Below are 16,893 nucleotides of genomic sequence, written 5' to 3'. Positions count from 1 at the left end.
GACAATACAAGTGCCAAATTTAACATCATTCGGACATTCATTTCAAAAGTAAAATCAATCTGTGGCCCCTTCAGGGAAGCTCATAACAAACACACTTACCACCGCCAGTGTGAACTAGATATTCTGGTCCGCCTATCTTGCTCACGTTCCTTTGTTACATCCTTAAGGATTTCCTCGATAAGATTGAGAGTCAAAAGGGATTGCGAGAACACGACCACCTTATCGCGCACCAAAGCCGCCTGGTTAAGTATCTCAAGCAGAAGGACGATCTGCACAATAAATACAAGTATATGGAAAAATTAACGAATTTTAACGCAAGGGATTTTTTGCCTGTGTGAAGGCTGCTGATTCTGCACTAACATTGCCTTTGTGGGTGGCGGTGGCCCTGTTCAAGTGCGGTAGTCCGGTACAATGCACATTGTTTACAAAATTGCTGGTACGTACTTGCATTTTTGCAATTGTATTTTTAGCTGATAGAGAACAGTATGTATATTCTGATATTATTACTGGCAGTGCTTAAATGAATATTAGGAATATCGACGCAAATTTTCTTGCACAAACAACAACACAGCAAAAAGGCTTAGTAATTGCCATGTTTAAATGGTATATGATGATATTATTTGGTATCAAAATTCGCAGCATCCAGCTTTATGTGTGGTGTAAGTTACGATACCTTGCCGCTGTGCTCGATCGAACGGTACAACTGATCCTGCGTGGGCATAACAGATTCAAACCAGGACGACGGAGGGGCACCTGCAAGTATATTATAACGGAGTTTCTTTACGCATTGGTGGGAAACAAAAATGTATATTATTGCTATACTCACTTATTGGTTTTAGCAGAGACTTAGCAAGATTTATCAGGTCGGTTTTCTCCTTTACGCCACGCAGATCGCCACCTTTTTCTGATATCAGTTTCTTCAATTCCTTGTGCAGATAAATGGTGTCAATAGGAAATGTATATGGTTTAAAGCAGGTGTGTGCAACCCGCGGCCCGCGGGCCACAATCCGGCCAGCCAAGCCGTTTAGTGTGGCCCTTAACAACACTCTGATTCAGAGCAAGTAAAAATGCACATTTTAGCAAAAAATCTCCGCTAGTTTTCAGTAAATCTCCTAAGTTGCTATACGTAACAAGAATAAGCTAAACCAGCGCATGGAAGTATGGAACTTAATTCACCCAGAACTATGGTCTTCTATGCGCACTAGGTGGTGGTTGCGTATCTATACCGAATGTGACGTAATATACCTCATTGTCTGGTAAACAATTACTTTGTTGTCGAAGGCAGTGTTGCGACGAAACTAACTTGCACCTAGCATTTTCAAGTTGATTTTAAACGCAAAATAAAACAAAACGCAGGGGGGTCGAAATAATATCGACATGATATTATAATGCAAGCCGCACCAACAGTAGCGTAAAAAAACGTGTAATACGGTACATGAAAAAGTTTATGTGGCCCTCGCTTGATGTCCGAAGTTGGTTTTATGGCCCACCGACGAAAAAGGTTGCACACCCCTGGTTTAAAGGAATTGACATCTTATGAAGGATCGGTATTTGAAAGTGTGAGTCTACATCAGGTATGGCCAACACGTCGATCGCGATCGACTGGTCGATCGCCTGCTTTTGACTGGTCGATCGCCACTAAATTCTCCACTACTATTCAAAAGCTTATTAATTGAAAAACAAATCAAATAATATAAAACAGCACTTCTGACATTTTGACACAACACACAAATGTGCAATAAGACAATACCTATGTTATTGTCACTTTCTTTGTTGCGTAACAATTGTCATTTTGGCAGCAAATTATGTCGTAACAACTGCAGTGTTTGTCGTCACAACTTGAGTGTTTGCGTTAACGAAGCAGTTGCTATTGGTTGGGGAGATGTAAAACTTTAAAAGTTCCCACTGACTACTAAGGTAAAAATTATATACATATGCGACGTTTCATAGTTGTAAAAACTAGGTGATTCTTGCCAATAAAACTCATGCCTACAAATCTTTGCGTTATTGCTTTGTGTTAGTGGCAGCCCAAATTACGACTGACAGGTCGATCGCGCACACTTGAGAAAAATTTCCGTCGATCCTAACGACTGGCAAGTTGGCCACCCCTGGTCTACATCATGTATTTTTCGCATACCTGGATCGACATTGAGGGAACTCTTTCAAGAGCAGATTGTAATGCGGTCGATCCGTCCTTCTCACTCCCATCACCATCCACTTCATCATCATTCACACTTTCCTCCTCTTCACTGTCATCATTGATCATCTTCTGAAGGCTTTGCAAGTCTTCCTTTATGGGAGATATTAAAAAACACATTTTCGTAACAAGTAGGTATAACAGGTTGTTAAAAAAGGTACTATCCGAGCAAAATTTGCTTGCACAAAATTTATCGTTTTCATTTTTACCGCAGATGAATTAAGTCGAGCCAGAAATCAACGCAATGTTCATAATCTGGAGCATGTTTTCTCGTTGTCAAGTGTAAAATCACATTTTACCAAGTGTCGCATGTTGATGCAGACCAATTCAAGCAACACATTACGTATAATTAAACACACAGAATCTCATGTCGTCTCGCAGTTCATACTTTTTTTAATGTCTCTGGGTTTATTAATAAATATAAAATATTTTTAAACTCCAATTTTCCTTGTTTCATTCTTTTAAATTGCTGCGTTTGGGTAAGATAACTTGCTTAACGATTGGTATTTTGGGGGTAATTTTCAAGTCCTAAATAAATCTTCTTAAGAGTTACCCGTTTATCACGGCGGGCTTTCGCGAGGTGCAGAATCCTTGGATGACAAACCACCATCAGAAGATTGTTGAAATTTTGAAAAAGACATTCTTTCGCGTTGTGCATCTCCGAACATCGTTGCAGGTAAGCTTCGTACAAACGGATCTGCAACAATATGTTTACAATGAATTTACAATACTTGGTATTGAACGAACATGCCAATGCACTTAAATACAGCTTATGTGAGGTGTCGACAAGTATGTTGTGATTTTCATGTTAGACCGTAGGCACAACTAAATATATAAAACAATCATCTTAAAAATATAGAGCCACATTTTGACGGAAACCGTATTGGCACAAATTTGTTAAAGTACTAATATTATCAAATGTTGACATTTTTGCATGGTCAGACTTATTACATGAAATGATCAAGACCGAAACCGAATGAGGCAAAACAAAATGAATCCGTTTATGCCAGCTTCAAATATTTAATACATTAGTGTTTACCGGGAACTGGGCCGACCTTTGCTTGAAATAACAATCATGTCATGACTAGAACCAATCATGCGACTGGTAGGATGTTACAGGGCGATTGCGGAATTAAAAACACGCGCTAAACTTTGAAATAGCTTGAAGTGTTGTTTTAGCAATCTTGTAGGAAGAATTACAGTAATATGACGTGTTCCTTCAGGTATATTGTTGTTCGAAAAAAACACTGATGATGCAGAATGGCACGTAGCTATTATCAATAAAATCACCAACAATAATGTGCCAATTCATGTGTAAGCAAGGTCCGATAAATATTTGAAAAACGAAACTTCATGATTAATTTGTTAGTGGTAGCAAAAACATGTAAAATTTAAACTAAGCAACCCACAGCGGCTAAATTGGTGTTACCCAAACAAAACTGCTTTCCTGTTCCACAATAATATAAGTGTAAACTAGAAAGGTGGTCATAAAAGACGACATAAACTTCTTTATTAGCAGTCGCCAGACGCATATGAGTTTCAACTTGCAAATTCCTTTCCAGATCATTACCATTGGCACATTACCCACTCATCCGCAATCAAGCACGTCCGCCAACACACCTGCAATGGAGACAGTCGAACCAGCAGAACGTATTCGACCTTGGGCTTTAACAGTTGACTCAAGCACCCAACGTCCTTCCTCTGCACGCATCCTGCCAACAGCTTATGTAGAATATGGGAGCGCTTCTTCATTAACTGCACGTCGGTCTTGGTAGAGTCGACGTGCTGCCCGTTACGGATTGGATTGGCAAAGCGGTTGGAGAATTCCTGTAGATATTTATTGCTAGTGTAAAAATATATTTGAAAAGTTATTAGGGGGTAGGATTTTCGGACCACTGCCTGTTGGGGCACCATATCGCATGCGGATGTGTGATAATGTATTGCAACTCAACAGGGACGGAAGTGAACAGGATTTTCTCGACAAGTCTCAAGCGTAAAAATTGATGACTTGGAAAATTTCCGTAGTTATTAGGGATGGGCCAGAACTGCAAGTATTCTGTTTGGTCGAGCACCGAGCGTCTCAAGCTAGTATTTGGTGCCCGGCCGAGCACGCTCGGAGCATTGTGACGTCACAAACATTCCCACATACACTGTAACTTTTTTAAGGTCCTTATCTAATCAGCAGGACCTATTTACAGTGTATAGGTCCCGTTTGTAACATGTGAGACAAGTTAACCCTGATGCAGTAAGTAGTCGGAACTTGATGAGCATGAAATGTTCGGTTAAGTGAGCCACCTACCGCAGAGTTTCCAAGCAGCCTTGGCTTGATAAAGCTGACCATGCAGTGATATTCCATCAAGTTGTTTTGTAAAGGAGTGCCGGTAAGAACGATACGACGTCTTGTCTTTACTTGGCCAACCAAGGCTGAGAGATTGGTTTTGGAGTTCTGGAAAGCATTAACATTAATCACAAGAAAGCTATCATGTGTCAATATACAAGCGTCAGATAGGCTTAAGAAGCAAACAGTAGAATAGGCCCGAACTGTGTTCTGTATGTTTAAGCATGTTGGGTACGCGGTAAAATGGTGACGTCACACATATGTGACGTACAGAAGGTTGTTTCTCAACTTTCATATTCGAACTCCGACATACAAACAGGTTCTGAGTGCTGGTTTATTACAATCCACACAAAAATGAAATAAGAAAAATGTGTTTTTACAGGCAGCTCAAAATTTTGTGTTTAATCACCTTAATAATGTGTCCCTCGTCGCAAACAATCAGATCCGGTCCCGGCGAAATTAGACACTCATTGAATGTTTCCCTGTAACGATCACGATTACTGCCTTTTCCCTGGCAGAGAGCTTTGAAAAGTCCGTAACTGACGATCATCACTCCTCCCAGTTTGTGCCATTTCTGTACGCAAAATATTTGCTACAATTTGTAACGGGCATTAATGGCACACTCATACATTAATCATAATATGACAGATCGGTATAATATCGATCAGAGCTCTGTAAGGCTAAAGTTCTTTGAAGATAGGTCAAAGCTTTTTCGAATTTGTGACGTATGCCAGTCTGTTTAAAATAATTTGATTTCGGAAAAACTTAAGCATAACAAATGTAATTCCAACGTACCAAATGAACATGCCCTTTTTTAACCATTCGAACTATTGTACAACACACAATAACGTAATTAAGTTGTTTTTTGAAAGTTTCTTTATTTCTTGTTTCCAATAAAAGACGACCATGAAAACAATGCTTGCAACGAGTTCTGTAACCAAGCAGAGCTCACTACTTCCACCATGTGGATTCGTAATGTCACAATTTTTGCAACCTACCTTCACTTCAATTGATCTGGAGTAGGAACTGCTGTTCTGTGGCAGGTCATAAGTTTTAGTACGTCGCCTGCATGACGATGTCCACATGCTGAACTCGCGTGACCAGTTGGTGACGATGCCGAGCGGACATAGGATGAGAGCTGACTTTAGTTTGGGAAGATGAGAGGTATTGAGTAAAGTGTGCAAGAATGTGACAACCTGAAAATTTGGAATAGTGCAAACGACCCATGAGTATTGCGTAAACTTTAGGGTTAAAATAGTTTCTTGTTAAAATAGTTTCTTGTTTTTTTTAGGGAGTGACACCTGCATAATTAGGGCTTAGTGTATGTATTTGTAGCATGGACTTTCCATTGACAACCATCTGCACCAAAAACCTAAACAGGCAGGGTTATTTTAAACTCAAGCAAACCGCAAAAATGTGGCCCACTGTTAAAGTTAGAAACAGAGTGCAAATAGTTCCAGCATATTTTGCCAACTGTGGGCCTAAAAGAGTCTTGACGTTGTTTGGGGTTTTGGGGCGTTTGTTTTGCACACTAGCGGTCGGCGTATTTATAGACTGAACCGTTAATCTTTTTTAGCACCAACTGCAAACGTTCTTCGCTTCAACAATTTGGATTTGGTAAAAAAGTATCATTTGCAAAACAACTATAGATAGTATCTATTAGATACATAGCTAAGGTGGCCATACTGATAACAAACCAAGTGTAACATCGCCAACAAGACTGTACCGTTTGTTTTAACAATCACAATACCCACAATAAAAATTGTGTTCAGTACCTGAAAGGTTTTGCCCAGTCCCATGCAGTGGGCTAAAATACATCCATCCCCTGATCGTTTGTTTGCAATTGCCACCGTCTCAATAACGTTCTTCCACATAAACTTGACCCCTTCTACTTGATGGGGCTTCAGCTTGTTTACAAGGGTGCTGTCAACCTAAAGCAAAGGTCGTAATAAATCACAAGGCTATATATGAAGATAGATTCAAATTTCCACAAATTGTAGATCTGGTTGTTAATCAAGAACCCATTTTGACCCAAACTTCGTTTATTAACGGCTTCATGGTATTTTGCTTTGGTGATTGCCAATGTTGAAAGTGAGAAACTGAACATTTAAACAATATTACTAAAATGACTTACTTCGACTAATGGGTCTTTGGAGAGGATAAGACGAGTTGTGGTGATTTTTTTCTTCATCGGTGAAGAATCATCTTCAACTATAATTACCTTGTGGTAAACAAACAAAATTGTAATGACAACATACGCTACAATACAAAGTACATTTAATATCAGACAGCTAACATAAGCATGGGTCAGTCCTGAAACGTCTGTGCAGACCGGCGGTCACGGCACACCTATATACAAATTATAGTTCGTTTAAGGCGTTGTACCGAATCAAGGCGGTCTTTTAAGCATTTCCACATTACCTGTGGTGGGATTCGAACCCACTCTGTTCCTGGGCGAGATAAGTTTACTTTGCCAGGCTTCAGGTGGCGTATTATAATGTTTCTAGTTCAAAAAACCTAGCTGTAGCTGGGGTTCAAACTCTTAACTACGAGATCTGAAAGAAACTTGTTGATCCTAACCTCTTCTTCCAAGTCATCATCCTGTTCCTCCATCCTCTTCACCCTTTCGTTTTCCAACCTCTCAGCTTCCTGCGTCTCCTGACTGAGAAAGTCATTTTCGATGATTTTCCGAATGTTGCGTCTTCCTGGCTTTTTATTTGGAGAGTCTGGAAATATTTTAGTGAACTCGTGTAGGTTATATCTTCCACGCTTTTTGAAACATTTTTTACTATAGTGGCGTTAAAATAAAATAAGCTGTCACTCCATGGATGCCCGTTCAACAGAGCTATTGCTGGAAAAAATCCAGCCTGCGGTGGACAGGAGTCTTGCAATTTGCAATTATTTCCAAACCATGGATGTAAGTTCAGAAAAAACTAAATCGTTCATCCTTTAGATTAAACTTTAAACCAAGGGGTGAACGACCAAGTGTTTTTTTTCTGAACTTACATCCATTGCTATAAGGCTCATTAGTCTTCATCCACCAAGCAACGGACTGGGAGATTAAAGCTTTAAGTTTTAATTACGAGTAGTTCCAAACCATCAACATATCTAGTTTAAAACCAAATCTAACTTTTTTACTTACATGGACCTTCGTCGCTGTCACTATCCTCAACCATTATTCTTCTACGTTTTTTATTCTTGCTCGTCGTTGGGGCCTGTAGAATAAAAGCACAAAAAGTCTTTGTAAATTGAGCAATTTAAGGTTCCAAATTCTACACCAAAAAGATCAGGCGACAACGTAGCTAAATAAAAGCCACAGCAACCAGAGAACAAATTTAAATGTGTTGAAAAGTAGTTATCACTTTAAGCGTTTGTTGAAAGCTATGCAGTGTGATGGGTGACATGGACATCAAAAGTGAAATTTGTCCCTGATTACTGGGGCTGGTAAAAAATACTGGTTCTTAAATGTTTATATGGTGTGTTGGAATGCTCTGTAGCTGATATTGGTGTTGTTGGACGGTTGACCTGTTGTACGAACCGACTTGAAAGCTATCAGGTAGCTCGTTGTGATTTTAACTTAATACTAGAAAATGAAAAAAATATTGGTTTGTTTGACATGAAAACTGTTTTTCAGATCTGACCTTAAAATCATTATCCGATGCCTCCTGCTTTATGAAATCCTCCATGCGAGTTTGATTCTTTTGTTTTGCCCAAACGCGATTTCGGGCAAAAACCGGAAAATCGTTTTCTTCCTCATCGCTACTCGAACTCGGCTTCGCTTTTGATTTGTCCTTTTCATGTTTCTCAGATTCCGACGGAGGGTCACTTTCAAGCAGTTCGATATCGGAATCTGCGATCGGGTCTGTAGTTTTTATGCCTTCTCCATCGTCGGGTTCGGAATCGAGACAAGTTGCATCGAAATCCGAGTCGTCAAAGGTCGACATTTTTGATGTATTTTGTGCAGATCGTGGGATGAGACTTTCCGAGTCCTCTGATGGGTTTTCAGCATCGTTGATAGGTATTGGAGATGGTGTTGTCGAGTCAGTATCACGTGATTTGGGCTTTGTATGTACGTCCTGCAAGAAAAATAAAATTTGGCGATTCGGGGCTTGAGTTGGCTTAAGGATCAATTTAAAGTTATAAAAGTGCATCACTTGTAAAAGTTATAAGTAAAGTTTAAAGTAAAAGTGCATGACCAAATAGATTCAACACTATGTGGAATTTGGATAGAAACTTAATCACCCTTTTGTACCAGAAAGTAGAAAAAAAAGCATGAAGCCGACAGCGGTACATGGTATGCTACAGTCTGCTCTAAAAATCCATCTAAACTTTGCCGTTAGCGATGTCCAGCAGTCAAAGTCTGTTGAGCAGCTAACAACCTTTGTGAGTACGGATAAAATATTGACCTAACAGTAACGTGTTACTGAATTAATCAATGGGCATTTGGCAATAGGAAGTCATGGCTGTATGATATCAATTGTACTGCGACGCAACCATATTGATCACTAGGCCAGCATTTTTCTCAGCAATGTATATCGACTTGTCGGAAAAGGAAACAATTCGTGATGAAACTAGAAAAGTGGCTTTCTGACATACTTCCATTTTATATATTCTATACGCTATTTACCAATTACCAATTTACTATACTATACACAATTTTACATATATGATTGTTTTTGCAAGCAAAAACGAATGGGTCCCCACACGCGTGTTTATGCAGATTACGGTAAACCTATGTTGCGGCTATTTTTAGATTCTTAAGGACAAATTTTTCACAAAGCATTAACTTAACTTTAAAAGTTTTTGTCCGTATTCTTTTTGCATCATTATTGTCACATAATTAAAAAAAACGGTAAAAAAAGAACGGGGAAAATACTTTCAATTTAATCTCTTGCTTTGACCTTGATATTGTCGTTCAAGTTCAGTTTTTAAACAAATATCTTCCTAGAAAGCCTTAACTGTTATATTAGACACTATATAAAAAACAGTTGTTTGCTACAAAGGTATACATAACAACTTGTTTTTCACTTAACTTTGTTTCGCAAAAACGACCGTTTAATGACCTTTTGACACTGTTTTTAACAGCATGCAGTCCTTAGTGTTTAACAATACCGTTCAGCCTAATTTATACATCACTTAAGTACTGATTTTTGAATTGATTTGTCAAAAATAAAGAAGATACGTTATGACGAAACATTCTCTGGTGCAACAAAGCAAGAAACTCCAAGACGCTGTACTTTAGTCAGTACAGCCGTTTTAAAAAATTTACGTTTTGGGAGCCTGTGGGTGAACCGCTGGGTCAATCGGGGTCAAACTTTAGGAGGATCAAATTTGGATTATTTTCTAACATCTCTGTAAATTTGAATAAATTTAAAGCACTCTTTCTTGACCAACCGCGTCTCACAAACCAGCGTTAGACAGAAGGAAAAAAAATACGGACAAAACAATATGTGTCCTTCAGGGAAATAATTATAAGTAAAGTTTAAAGTAAAAGTGCATCACGAAATAGATTCAACACTATGTGGAATTTGGATAGAAACTGAATCACCCTTTTGTACCAGAAAGTAGAAAAAAAGCATGAAGCCGACAGTGGGCATGGTATGCTACAGCCTGCTCTAAAAAAATCCATCTAAACTTTGCCGTTAGCGATGTCCAGCAGTCAAAGTCTGTTGAGCAGCTAACAACCTTTGTGAGTACGGATAAAATATTGACCTAACAGTAACGTGTTACTGAATTAATCAATGGGCATTTGGCAATAGGAAGTCATGGCTGTATGATATCAATTGTACTGCGACGCAACCATATTGATCACAAGGCCAGCATTTTTCTCAGCAATGAATATCGACTTATCGGAAAAGAAAGAACAATTCGTGATGAAACTAGAAAAGTGGCTTTCTGACATACTTCCATTTTATATATTCTATACGCTATTTACCAATTACCAATTTACTATACTATACACAATTTTACATATATGATTGTTTTTGCAAGCAAAAACGAATGGGTCCCCACACGCGTGTTTATGCAGATTACGGTAAACCTATGTTGCGGCTATTTTTAGATTCTTAAGGACAAATTTTTCACAAAGCATTAACTTAACTTTAAAAGTTTTTGTCCGTATTCTTTTTGCATCATTATTGTCACATAATTAAAAAAAACGGTAAAAAAAGAACGGGGAAAATACTTTCAATTTAATCTCTTGCTTTGACCTTGATATTGTCGTTCAAGTTCAGTTTTTAAACAAATATCTTCCTAGAAAGCCTTAACTGTTATATTAGACACTATATAAAAAAACAGTTGTTTGCTACAAAGGTATACATAACAACTTGTTTTTCACTTAACTTTGTTTCGCAAAAACGACCGTTTAATGACCTTTTGACACTGTTTTTAACAGCATGCAGTCCTTAGTGTTTAACAATACCGTTCAGCCTAATTTATACATCACTTAAGTACTGATTTTTGAATTGATTTGTCAAAAATAAAGAAGATACGTTATGACGAAACATTCTCTGGTGCAACAAAGAAAGAAACTCCAAGACGCTGTACTTTAGTCAGTACAGCCGTTTTAAAAAATTTACGTTTTGGGAGCCTGTGGGTGAACCGCTGGGTCAATCGGGGTCAAACTTTAGGAGGATCAAATTTGGATTATTTTCTAACATCTCTGTAAATTTGAATAAATTTAAAGCACTCTTTCTTGACCAACCGCGTCTCACAAACCAGCGTTAGACAGAAGGAAAAAAAATACGGACAAAACAATATGTGTCCTTCATGGAAATAATTATAAGTAAAGTTTAAAGTAAAAGTGCATCACGAAATAGATTCAACACTATGTGGAATTTGGATAGAAACTGAATCACCCTTTTGTAACAGAAAGTAGAAAAAAAGCATGAAGCCGACAGTGGGCATGGTATGCTACAGCCTGCTCTAAAAAAATCCATCTAAACTTTGCCGTTAGCGATGTCCAGCAGTCAAAGTCTGTTGAGCAGCTAACAACCTTTGTGAGTACGGATAAAATATTGACCTAACAGTAACGTGTTACTGAATTAATCAATGGGCATTTGGCAATAGGAAGTCATGGCTGTATGATATCAATTGTACTGCGACGCAACCATATTGATCACAAGGCCAGCATTTTTCTCAGCAATGAATATCGACTTATCGGAAAAGAAAGAACAATTCGTGATGAAATTTAGCTGAAACATATAGGACCCAAACCCGTCATTTGCCTTCATGCTAAAATACAAAGAAACTTACTGCTTTGGATGTGGAAGGCTTATCATTTTCTAAAACATGTTTCAGTTTGGCATCATGTTTCAGATCCGAGAGCATAACTTTTACGGAGAGACCTTTCGTGCCTTGACCAACCTGTCTGAGAATAGACTGATCTTCGTCAGACAGGTTGTCGTCCTTCAACGCCTCGTCAATGCACAGTTTTCGACGTTTCTTTGTCTAAGTTAAATTTAACAATTAGCTTTTTTCTGGAACATCCAATGCACATAGAAATTAGGAATTTTCCACAGCAGGTATACAGCACATACTTTTTTGTTACAAATTGTTTTGTTAAGATTTCTTATTTAAGTGATCCCAAACAAACCAATATGTTGTCAAAACCGATATTTAACGAAAACACAAATTTGTTTGTTTGCTACCGTCGAGGTTTCAGGTTTTGATGGAGTTTTTCGTTTTCGGTCAGATTTGGGCTTTCTCATTTCACCATCTGATACTGACAATGGAACCTGATAAAACATGTTTTTTTAATGCATACAAATTTTAAACAATATTTACATGGATAAAGTGAAAACACAAACTGAATGGAAAAAACTTACCTTTAAAAGAGGATTCAAGTATACAGTTTTTTTGTGAGTTGTTCCGTCCTCGGATCGCGTTTCCTTTTCATCTCGAAGCACGTGACCATCCGCCGGTTCTTCGTCAGTGCTCTTATCATCATTAGAGATTTTTCGCGAAAGCTCTGAGAACAAGAAACATTTTAGTCACCAGATCCCCACCACAACTTTCATCTAAACCATGTGTTACCGAACTACGGCCAGTCGGCCGGATCCGTCCGTTACTTCGCAGACAAGACTACAAATGTTAATTGTGTGCAAACAATTACCTTATTTTGACGTAACATACAAGCATTACTCGTAAGATGAGACTACAGTCGAATCACTAGATTTTAAATGGAATTGTAGAAAGACCATATCTTGGCGCCCTTATAAAAATCGCCTCGCGGGCTAAGTTTGGAAAGACGGCGCTAAGGCACATAAACTATCCGGTCCGCGCGAATCATTATTAAACTTAAATGTTTGGTGACGCCTGATCTAAACTATTGTGAGTTAATACGAGTTTTATCACCTGTCCGATATTTTGGGTTTGGGTTTAAGTTTGAAATGATGTTTCTAGGTTCGGAGTTCACTTTTTCGCACAAATGTACACAGAGTGAGTTCTACTTTGTTGCATACAGTTAAACACTTGTTTAGGCGTAAATACCAAACTAGTTCATTTAGTGAATTAAACTTTCGGTCTTATATTTGCCTTAAATAAATCAATCTAGGGTTCGGTTGCAAAATAACCCTTTAAAAACCACCTAGTTCATACTGGACTTTGTTTTCTGTTTAACATTTATACTTTCACGCTTAAGCATATCTTCTACGTCTGAGTCCGATTCGTCTTCTTCCGGTTCGTCCGCCATGTTTTTCATCAGTTGCTGGAAGGCAAGTTCGTTCCGATCCAACTCCGAATTTTCGCTTATATCCGGGCTCGAATCAGACGAATCATCATCCATCTGTGCATAGAAAACAAAGGTTTATAAAGACTAAGGGGGTTTTATAGGTTGCAGCATTAATGTTATAGTTAAATGAGAATGAAGGCATCAATTTGCATAGACAAGTTATCAATTTACAACACATACAACGGAATTTTGAAGAGACAATTTCGCATAAGCAGGTCACCTACCGATGGCATCTTCTGAACAAAATCATCATCATCACCATCATCTTCGCTTATCTCTACATCCTCCTCAGAATCATCGGAATCAATAAACAACTTTCTATTTTTTCTTACCAGGGGTCGATCAGGTTTAGAAGGATCCCTATTTGACTTTTCATCTTGATTACTATCATTTAAAGATTGTTTCTTAGCGCTATGTTTTGAGCCACTTTTACTTTCATTGGATCGTTCGCTTTTTCGTGGCGAAGGTGTGTGAACTCCAGATATAGGTCTGAACAAATCATCATCGTTTTCCAATAACAAATCGGATTTTTTAGCAGATTTACTCTTGGCAACTTTGGTTTGTACAGGAGACACTTTTTTCGATTTAATGCCGACATTTCTTTTCGGTGTTATAACAGGTTTTGGTGAGCAGGCAGTTTTCTGCTTCGTGTTATCGTCCACATTGGTGACGTCAGAGTCGGATGACGTCATAAGCGATTCAGGGATTTTCTTCTTGACGGATTCGTTCAATGCAGGAGTAGTATTTCGGTTGGCAGTGGGAGTTGTGGTCTCCGCATTGTCAACATCGATGTCGCTCGAAATGGTTTTCGTGGGAAAAATGTCGCTTAAACTTGCCTCGCTCAGGTTTTCCTGCAACAACAAGCAAACCATGATGCTCTCTGCGAAGTTTCCCATCACAAATATTTTTGAATTAACAGAATGAAGATTTGCACTGTGGTGGACAATAAACAGTCAGGGAAATCTATTTTTTGGCACTACAAATCGTGAAAATTTTATTATATAATGCAGTGGTTTTTAAACTTTTTGGTGTGTTTCCCACCAACGTCAATCACCAAGCACGAATTTCTCCCTATGTTATAAATTTATGCGGGTGATTGTTTTGTGCCGTACATTAACTATTATAGTCTTTATTTAATTGAAACTACTTAACCGTGTGGCGAAATAATCAGAGATATGACCTTTAATAAAAAACAACAACAATTGAGGCACATAATTTCCCACTGATGGAAATTTCCGACCGGTTAGGAACCACTGACATAATGTTTTGACATACGCATATATTGTACTGCACTGTACTCTATTCACGTGCACCTTAAGGCAACAAACATAGTAACACATTATGGTAATGTGGGACGAAAAACACAGGTCAAAGCTGCAAAAACCTAGCGGTTGTAAATATGCTAAATTAAAACTAAGGGGAGGAAACTATGATAAAAATGCAGCAGCTGTGCTTGGGAAAGAAAAAGGAGTCTGAGAGGTGAAAATTTTGCTGGAGAAACGAGTGGCACTAAACGCAACGCGACTGAGTTTGCCAAAATGGGGGATTCTAGTTGGGTAAATGAATGAGGTAGGTAAACAACGATACATATATCACGATTAAGTTGAAGGTACTTAAAATTAAGAGTACACGGTCTTAAAAAGGAGCTTGATCAAAAACAAAACTATCTTTTTTGTAGTGAATACATTCTACTGCAAATGTTTTGTTAGCTCTTTATGGCGCCACGAATACATAGCGTCACAGAACTTAAACCTAATCTTTTACAGGCTTAAATAGAGATTACACAAGCTCTCTGGAAGTTTTGTTTGATGAAAGTAACTCATAAATTCATTTTACACTTTTTTGAGTTTACAAAGCTTACCTTATCAGTGTCAGTTGTTGGTACCAAGTTTTTGTGTTGGACTTCCTTCTAAAATATTTCAAAATTATAAACAACCGAAATGCAGGCGTGTAAGTTAAATAACCATGTATTGGTATTTCAACTATAGTGTCTCACCCTTTTATTGCTGATTGGCGATTGTGAGGAAAGACTTCGGCGTAATGACCTGTTTGAAAAGTTGTTTTTACCAGCTTGAATAGGGTTTAAAGTAAAGTAAACAAAAACAATCAACAAACAACAAAGGCAATCATGGCGTAAAGCTTCATCAGGTTAGCGCTTTGCAAGCTTAATGATAAGTAAATCAGCAATTTGTATCTGCTGCTATATGTTGCGCTAGACTTCTTTAGTCGTAAAACTGTCAATCACCGGCTTTGAGTTGCATAGTTTTGTGCCGTGGACGAAACAGTCACCAATGATTAAAAAAAATCGCAAACAATTAATAAGCACTAAATAATTGCTTTAAAATTAAGTCATCTGGGTGAATATTTCTAAGCAAGTGGTTGCGAAGAAAATGTTAAATATTTTTAATATGGACAGTGGGCCTACCGAAGGTGCAAAAAACTAGAAGAGTGGCTTTCTGATATACTTCCATTTTATATATTCTATATGATATTTACCAATTTACTATACACATCATTTGATCTACACGTATGATTGTTTTTGTAAACAAAAACAAATGGGTCCCCAGACGCGTGTTTGTGCGGATTTACAGTAAACAAATGTTGCGGTGATTTTTAGAATCTTAAGGACAAATTTTTAGAAAGCATTAAACCAACAATAAAAAAATTGTTCGTATTCTTTTTGCACTATTATTGTCATATAATTACAAAAATATTTAAAAAAAACGTAACAAATACTTTAATTTAATCTCTTGCTTTGACCCAGATATTGTCGTCCAAGGTCGGGTTTTGAACACAATTTTTTTAGAAAGCTGTAACAGTTGTGTTGCAGACACTTTAAATTAAAAAGCAATTTGCTATAAGTGTATACATAACAAATTGTTTTTCATTTAACTTTGTTTCCCAAAATGAGTACCATTGACCTGTAGTAACCTCTCAGGGTGCACACGCCAAACGACTGTTTGACCTTTTGACACGGTTTTCAATAGCACGCCGTCCTGAGTGTTCAACAATACCGTTAAGCGTAATTTTTACATGGCATGAGCATTGACTCCTAAATAGATTGTCATAAAAAAAACGCTACCTTATGACGAAAGAAAGTTCTGAAAAGTGTGAAACGACGTCTCGTAAAAACGTCTGTCCGACGTCAAGCTGAGCCCTCCCGCTATCATAAACCAGTGAGTTACTCTCTTGGTACTTGTCTACAGTGTCTTTCTTGACCAAACGAGCGTTAGACACATTTACGTTTCGGGGGCCTGTGGGTGAACCGCTGGGTAATTCGGGGTCAAACTTCTAGAGGATCAAGTTCAGATTGATAACTAACATATGTCCAAATTTAAATAAATTTGAAGCACTCCTTCTTTACCAAACGAGCGTTACAAACCAGCGTTAAAAATTGTACGTTTCGGGGGCCTGTGGGTGAATCCCTGGGTGATTCGGGGTTAAACTTCTGGAGGATCAAGTTTGGATTAATAAGTAACATATGTCCAAATTTGAATAAATTTTAAGCACTTTTTCTTTACCACATGAGCATTACAAACCAGTGTTAAAAATTTTACGTTTCGGGGGCCTGTGGGTGAACCGAGGGATCAAACGGGGTCAAAATTCACATGAACCATCTTTAGACCA

General features: G+C 38.1%; 1 protein-coding gene across 3 annotated transcripts in view; it reads right to left on the bottom strand.

Annotated features, from left to right (window-relative positions):
• Positions 1–16,893, bottom strand: part of LOC145238722 (uncharacterized) — a 40,019-nt gene that overhangs the window by 14,715 nt on the left and 8,411 nt on the right. For 2 of the 3 annotated variants that reach the window (XM_080101964.1, XM_080101966.1), the window contains exons 11-31: positions 15,263–15,311; positions 15,128–15,175; positions 13,491–14,117; positions 13,164–13,320; positions 12,362–12,504; positions 12,185–12,271; positions 11,790–11,984; positions 8,177–8,611; positions 7,678–7,750; positions 7,116–7,261; positions 6,670–6,756; positions 6,311–6,466; positions 5,534–5,731; positions 4,945–5,109; positions 4,497–4,643; positions 3,818–4,024; positions 2,751–2,894; positions 2,138–2,290; positions 827–926; positions 674–753; positions 100–269 (exon numbers count right to left, since the gene is read on the bottom strand). In XM_080101964.1, the coding sequence (XP_079958090.1) occupies positions 100–269; positions 674–753; positions 827–926; positions 2,138–2,290; positions 2,751–2,894; positions 3,818–4,024; positions 4,497–4,643; positions 4,945–5,109; positions 5,534–5,731; positions 6,311–6,466; positions 6,670–6,756; positions 7,116–7,261; positions 7,678–7,750; positions 8,177–8,611; positions 11,790–11,984; positions 12,185–12,271; positions 12,362–12,504; positions 13,164–13,320; positions 13,491–14,117; positions 15,128–15,175; positions 15,263–15,311 (3,567 nt within the window). The remainder of the gene's footprint in view (positions 1–99; positions 270–673; positions 754–826; positions 927–2,137; positions 2,291–2,750; positions 2,895–3,817; positions 4,025–4,496; positions 4,644–4,944; positions 5,110–5,533; positions 5,732–6,310; positions 6,467–6,669; positions 6,757–7,115; positions 7,262–7,677; positions 7,751–8,176; positions 8,612–11,789; positions 11,985–12,184; positions 12,272–12,361; positions 12,505–13,163; positions 13,321–13,490; positions 14,118–15,127; positions 15,176–15,262; positions 15,312–16,893) is intronic. The other variant, XM_080101965.1, reaches the window with a different exon arrangement.

This window comes from Phallusia mammillata, chromosome 7, assembly GCF_965637545.1.
Source record: "Phallusia mammillata chromosome 7, kaPhaMamm4.hap1.1, whole genome shotgun sequence".
In the NCBI taxonomy this organism is placed as follows: Eukaryota; Metazoa; Chordata; class Ascidiacea; order Phlebobranchia; family Ascidiidae; genus Phallusia; species Phallusia mammillata.
This window is presented reverse-complemented; position numbering and strand designations above follow the sequence as displayed.